Source organism: Cebus imitator, unplaced genomic scaffold, assembly GCF_001604975.1.
Source record: "Cebus imitator isolate Cc_AM_T3 unplaced genomic scaffold, Cebus_imitator-1.0 Scaffold828, whole genome shotgun sequence".
Classification (NCBI taxonomy): Eukaryota; Metazoa; Chordata; class Mammalia; order Primates; family Cebidae; genus Cebus; species Cebus imitator.
In genome coordinates, this window is record NW_016108143.1 from 268,487 (window position 1) to 275,266 (window position 6,780).

The 6,780-nt window shown below is 49.0% G+C and overlaps 1 protein-coding gene across 1 annotated transcript in view; it reads right to left on the reverse strand.

Annotated features, from left to right (window-relative positions):
- DCUN1D1 (defective in cullin neddylation 1 domain containing 1) overlaps positions 1 to 5,639 on the reverse strand; it is a 37,688-nt gene extending 32,049 nt beyond the window's left edge. The window contains exon 1 of the mRNA XM_017520389.2: positions 5,440 to 5,639. Within this exon, the coding sequence (XP_017375878.1) occupies positions 5,440 to 5,442 (3 nt within the window). The 5' untranslated portion in view covers positions 5,443 to 5,639. The remainder of the gene's footprint in view (positions 1 to 5,439) is intronic.
- Positions 5,640 to 6,780: the final 1,141 nt, after the last annotated feature.

A 6,780-nucleotide genomic window follows, 5' to 3' on the forward strand; every position in this document is an offset into this window, starting at 1 on the left:
TTCTAACAAGAAATCAAAGTAGCTAATTTAAATTTGCTTTCCTCTCTCCATTAACATTGTTTTCTAAAGTAATCTCAAATTAACAAAAGATTACTGAGGCAAAAAAAAAACCCCACAAAATTAAAAATTAAATGGGATTTAAAAAATTCCATAGTTAAGTTATAACACAGTATATTTGTTTCATAGAGAAATAAAATCTTCTAATATTTGATACTTTCTCAAATCTTAAATCAGGAAGTATTAGAATCCTCTGAATAAGCACTCTAAATGTTTATTAAAATGAACATACCCTACTCTAATAAGGGCATGGGCTGTGTACTTCAACTCATCTCTGTGTTGAGTGATTCAAACGAACAATAGACTTTAACAAAAAAAACACTAAATCTCTTAAAACTTTACAACGCAGACAAGCAGCCTAATCACTCTCAGTCACTAGGTACTAATTATATAAAACAAATTCAACAAAGTGATAAAAGACTATTTTAGTGACTTTTTTTTCCTTTTGTTTTGCTTTTTCTTGTGGGGGTGGGTACACACCTAAAGTGGCTACATAAATTAGTCAAGAGCTTGTTTCTGTCCACAAAGCAACTGAATCCTATTTGGAACTATTTCTCTTCATCAAATGTCATGGCAAACACTACCATAACTTGAACAACATAATACTGAAATTTAAAAGGAGTATTCTCCCAGGTTTTCCTTATGCTTTGACCCAATCTGTAAGAGCATAATCAAAGCAGCCACTTGACTCGAATGACCCGTTCTTTTAAAACTTTTTAAAAAAGATTAACACAGATTGTACTTCCAACTTTCTCACTATATGCACTAAAAGTTTTAATTTTTCAATTACTTAATGTTTACAATAGATCATTTGATTTGATATGGAAATAACTAAATCACTATTATTCTGCATGACAAGGAAGAAACCAGAGTAAGTAAAACCAAACAAAGATTCCACATCTACCCTGAAGGAAGGCGTGCGGGCGGTAAAAAAAAAAAAAAAAAAAAAGAAAGAAAGAAAGAAAAAGAAAAGAAAAGTGGGGGTGGGTGAGGGTCAGGGGGAGACAAAGTGTGGAACCAGAGACCAGGGTTCTAAGCCCTGCTCTGCCACATACCAGCATCAAATAATTTAGAAGCGCTAAGCCTTCATTCCCAAATATGCTAAAAACAAAAACAAAAAAAAAGGTAGTAATAATGCCTATTCAGAAGTGAGAGTGGAGATTAAATGACAGTTGTAAATTGTCTGACTAGCACAGCAGATCTTCTCAATAAATGTTAATTTCCTTTGTCCCCAAAGGCCCAGTTTTCTGCATGTATCACTGAACTACATACAAACCACTAGAACATGTTCAACAATCTAGCAAACAGGTTTTGTTGTTTTGATGAGCCCTAATGTGGCTAGGTATATTTGACGATCCATTAGCTTTTACTGAACATTAGACAGTCGTTTTAAACAGAATTCAAAACACTGTACACAGAAGCTGCATGGTAAAGAAAACTGTAATAAGGGTCTTTTTTAAAAAATTGCTTTTAAAAGTAAATTATCTGTAATATACTGTCATAGGACACTATAGAACAAAAGAAACAAGGCATCTCATACCACTCAAAATCCTTCAACGGTTTTCCATTTTTCGGGGGCAAAAACCCAATATCCTTACAATGCCCACCCATGCCTACCCCACTCCTTGCAATGAAGACCTCATGTGCTCCAGTGGCCCCCTGTATATGCACGTGTACACACACACACACTGCTCCAGCCACACTGGTCTCACTGTTACTCCAGATTTCTCTCTATCATATTTCTGCACTGCTTACTCCCTCATCTCTCAGTTGGTTCAAAATGATCGGTGGTAGCATTTAGCAACCCTACTTCCACCAAAGCCCTAGCACTCCCAAACCCCCTCCCTAACACTGCTTTCTGCCATAGCACTTAACACCTTCTAACATAGTAAAGGAGAAAATTATATACTATCTTTATTATTTATGTCTCCCTACTAAAAGGTAACCCTCACCAGAGGGAGGATTTTTGTCTCTTCTGAGATATAAACATCCCTTCAGTGCCCAATACTGTGTCTGGCACATAGCAGACGTATAACAATCATTGAGAAGTACTGATATGCTCCTTTAATGGTAGATATGCAGAGAACATGCCACACGTTATGAAAAGACAACCTCCAACGGACCTACATCCATTTGAATTTACAAATTCTAGTATTTGTTGACAACCTAATCTTAAATTTTAAAGTTCATATATTTTAAAGCCACTAAAAACATAGGCATTAACATCATTAATCACCCCTTAATATGAATTTTGTTACTTAACATATTCATTAATAACAAGAGGTTTCCTCTGGCTTAGGTGGCTGATATGATTTAATTTCAAATGCAATTTTCTGGATTTCATATGAGTTAACAGATTCATATGTACCACAAATACTGGTGTTTCATGGTAGACCAGAAGAAAATAGTTTCATTTCTACAACCAACAAGCTTGCAGACTTGAACTCAAAAATCTCCTTGATCTCCAATTTATTCTTATGCAAAAATGGGGAGGAGTAAATTAGATGATCTCTGAGTCTATTTCAGGTCTAAAAATTCTATGATATTATGAGTCTAGAAAATCGTTAGGGTCATAAAATGTCTATGCTGGATGAAACTTTAGAAATCATCAAATCCAGTCCTGTCATCTTATAAATAAAACAATCCAAACGTTTTGAACACTTCTAAAAAATATCTTCCAGACCAGGCACAGTGGCTCACATCTGTAATCCTAGCAGTTTGGAAGGCTGAGGCAGGTGGATCACCTGAGGTCAGATGTTCAAGGCCACCCTAGTCAAATCAACACGGTGAAATCTTGTCTCTACTAAAAATACAGAAATTAACTGGATATGTTGGTGGGTGCCTGTAATCACAGCTACTCAGAAGGCTGAGGCTGGAGAATCGCTTGAACCCAGGAGGCGGAGGTTTCAGTGAGCCGAGAACACGCCATTACACTCCACCCTGGGCGACAGAGCAAAAGCTCTGTTTCAAGCACGCGCACACACACACACACACACACACACACACACACACACACGTTCCAACGTAACAGAATATTATCTAGTTCTGGAGTCATTTTTAGTCTGGGGGTGGAGGGAGGAGGTTAACAGAACAACTTTTTCACTTATACAAAATATTTCAAATATCCCATCATTTAAGTTTGCTCTAGAACTGACAATAACATGTGCTATGAAAATGGACTGCAGCTACGGACACCAAAAAATTCACAGCCCCAAAACTGTATAAAGCAACAATTATATGTAAGATAAGTTTATAACCAAACAACTTCTTAAGTATACAATTCTTACTGCCTAACTTCTATCAGGACCCATGGTGAGCCGCCTCCTTCTTTTTTGAGAGACAAGGGTGGAGTGGAGCAGTGGCAGGGCTCACAGCCGCCGCAACCTCCCCGCTCAAGCGATCTCCCACCTCAGCTTCTGGAGTCGCTGCAACCACACTAGTTAGCTTAACACTAGTATGCTTGACTTTTTTTTTCTCGAGTTGGGGGTCTCACTATATTGCCCTGGCTGGTCTCAAACTCCTGGGCTCTCAAGCAACCCTCCTGCTTCGGTGACCCAAAGTGCTGGGATTTCAAGTGCGAGCCACCATGCTCAGCCCCCATTGTGGGTTTCTAAACTAACCAGAGAATATGACGACAACTCTCATGACATAAACGGAGTTCAGTCACAGGATGTGTTTTAAATTAGTATCTTGTCACCACTGGTAGAATTACATGACTTATGGCTAAGTTTCAAAACGAGCTAATTTTAATATTAACCAAAAGGATAGAGGCTTACAAGCTGAACTCTCCTAGGGACCACTTGAATCCTGAACACCTGAACAGGTGATGAGCATTTCCGGGACCCGGGATTCTAGGGGATGATGTGGGCCTGGAGCCCATCCTGAAGAGCACATATTTCATGATCTGGCTGAGTGTTTCCCAGGAAATTAATGTCATTACTTCGAGCTGACTATACTCATCTAAATGCTTAGAGTCTGGAAACTTCAGGAGTAATGCCTATGACCATCTAAATACTTAAGACACTAGAAACTGTTTAGACTGCCTGGTGGATCTTTGAGCACTGTAATACTAATCCATACATTAACCTGCACTTTACAGGAAAGTTTTCTTACAAATTCAAACCGTCAGTTCCTACACAACTTGTCACAGAACATCAATGTTGAGTATGTGGCAGAGTAAACCACATATGCATACATGACACCAAAATACTGCCAAGCTGAAGGCTGGGAGTAGAAGTGTCATTCAGCAAAAATAAGACCAACTAAAAACAAAGACACTAGAACATTCCCTTAACACAGGCACGCACACACACCCTCCTGAAAGAGGCCTTTATGTTCCCCACGAGCAAAAGAACAATATCATTTTTGCTATTCATACAGTAACCTGCATGGAATTTCACTCACGCTCCGGCTGTACAAGGGCAAACGGCGCTTCTGAAACAGGAAGAGCGTCCAACAGAGTCAGGTACTTAATTACCAAAGTAAACAACTCGACCACAAGGGTCTGCAAACCTGGAGGACTTTTTTTCCCCCAAAGAAAAAAGGAGAGTAACTTGACAAACTGTTTTTTTTTTTTTTCAAATCACAAATGGCCCTTAACTACTATAATAAAGCAATTACCCCTCCCACCCCCAAGCAAGTAAACTAGGTGCTGGAAAGGTCGCCGGCTAGTCTGTGTTCCCTAATTTTCTGAACCGAGAACAGGTTGCACTTCCGCACCCCCTCCCCCAGCTCGGCGGTCTCCCACGTTTCAGGAGAGGGGTAAATATAACCTCCTCCAACCGGTCGGGGAAACTCTCCTTCTCCTTTTCAAAGCACGGGACGCCCGGGGAGGTGATGGAGAAAGGGACCGGGCTGGCACCCCGCCCCAAGCACAACTGCCCGGGAGACTTGCGGGGTGTCGGGGCCGGGAGCGGCGGAGGCAGAGGCGCGCCGGCAAAGTCTTTCCTGCTCCCGGGCCGGGCGCAGAGCGAAGCCCCGGCTTCGGGGCGGGGGGAGGCGGCTCACCCGGAACCCCGGACCCCCGGCCCGGCCAGACACAATGGAGCCGGCGGACGGGCCGGGCCCGGGCCGTTGCCCCCTCCCCTCCCCCGCCCCAACGCCAACCCCCCGCGCCCGGGGGCCCCGGGGCCGCTCCCCGCGCCCCAAACTCCCCGGGGCTCCCGACTAGGCCCGGCGCCGCTCCGCCTCCTCGGCTCTCGCGTAGCGGCGGCGCCCGGGCGGGAAGGGGCGAGGGAGGAAGGGAGAGGCCGGCAGGGAGCCGCGCCCGGGAGCCGGACGGAGGCCGCGGGCCGGGGCTCGGGGGCGCCGCGGGCCGGGGGCGGCCGGGGGGTGCGCGGCGGCGGCGGGCGGTCCCGGGCGGCGGCGGCCGCGGAGCCTCACCATGTTGGTGTCCTCCAGGCCTCTCCCCTCCTCCTCCGGCTCCGCAGCGAATGGACGGCGGCGGCGGCGGCGGCTCCTCTCACGGGCTCGCCGGGCTCCCGCTCATGCGCAGTGCGGGGCGGCCCGGCGCGGCCCGAGGAGGCAGCCCCGGGCCCGGGAGGCGGAGGGCGCGGCGGCAGAGGGCGCGGGCAGGGCTTCCCCGGGCGCGGGGGTCCCCGGGCGGGGGCGGGGGCGGGCGGCGCGGCGGGGGCGGGGACGCGGGAGCTCGCGCGCCGCCATCGTCCCGCCGCGCCGGGCGGCCCCTGCTGGGGGCGCCGGGGACACCCCGCCTCCGCTTCCCCCGCGGTTCCTTCCGGACCGCGGCGGCCGGCGCTGCGCGGGCTGCGAGCGGGGAGAGCGGGGAGAGCGGGCGGCGGGGCCGGGCCGGGGCGGGCGGAGGAGCGGGCGGCGGGGCCCGGACGGGGCGGGCGGAGGAGCGGGCGGCGGGGCCCGGACGGGGCGGGCGGAGGAGCCGCGTCGGTCCCAGAACGCCCGTCAGCGCCGCGGAGCGCAGCGGTGGGAGCCCCAGCCCCGCCGTCAGACCCGCACCGCTCCCTCGCGTGCGCCCAGCCCCGCGTGGCTCCGATCCCTCGGCAGGCCCCGGCTCTCCCCGCGCCTGTGTCCGTGGGGGCGCGGAGCCGCGCTGCCTGCCCACTGCCGGCTCTCGGTGTCGTCGTCCCCCCAGTCCGGCCTCCCCACGGTCACTTTCGGGACGCAGCTACACAACGTTTCCTCGCTGAGGGTCGAGCCGGGCGGGGCGGACAGTCCAGGTGTGACCTGCCCTGGGCGCTAAGGCAGCTGAGTCTCAGGTGGACAGATTCGTGCTGCAAGGACAAAAGACTCCCGTGGAGTGAGTGGCCCCTGCCCCTCCGAAATGTGGTATTCAATTGAAGAGATAAGACACCTGCACACAAGAAAGAAAACAGCTAAGAAAGCAAACCCACTCCGAAAATCACACCTGGAACTGGACCACGCGCTTACCCACGTTTCGGAACAAGAGCCACCTGAGTAGACCCGCTGGCACCAGCATCCCCAGCACAGGCATTGAACGACCAGATCAACCCAATAACTAACGCGGATCACGAAGTCAGGAGTTCCAGACCAGCCTGGCCATCATAGTGAAACCCTGTCTCTACTAAAAATACAAAAAAAGGAAAAAAAAAGTCAGGCGTGGTGGTGGGAGCCTGTAATCCCAGCTACTTGGGAGGCTGAGGCAGGAGAATGGCTTGAACCAGGGAGGCGGAGGTTGCAATGAGTCGAGATTACGCCATTGCACTCCAGCCTGGGTGACAGAGCAAGGCT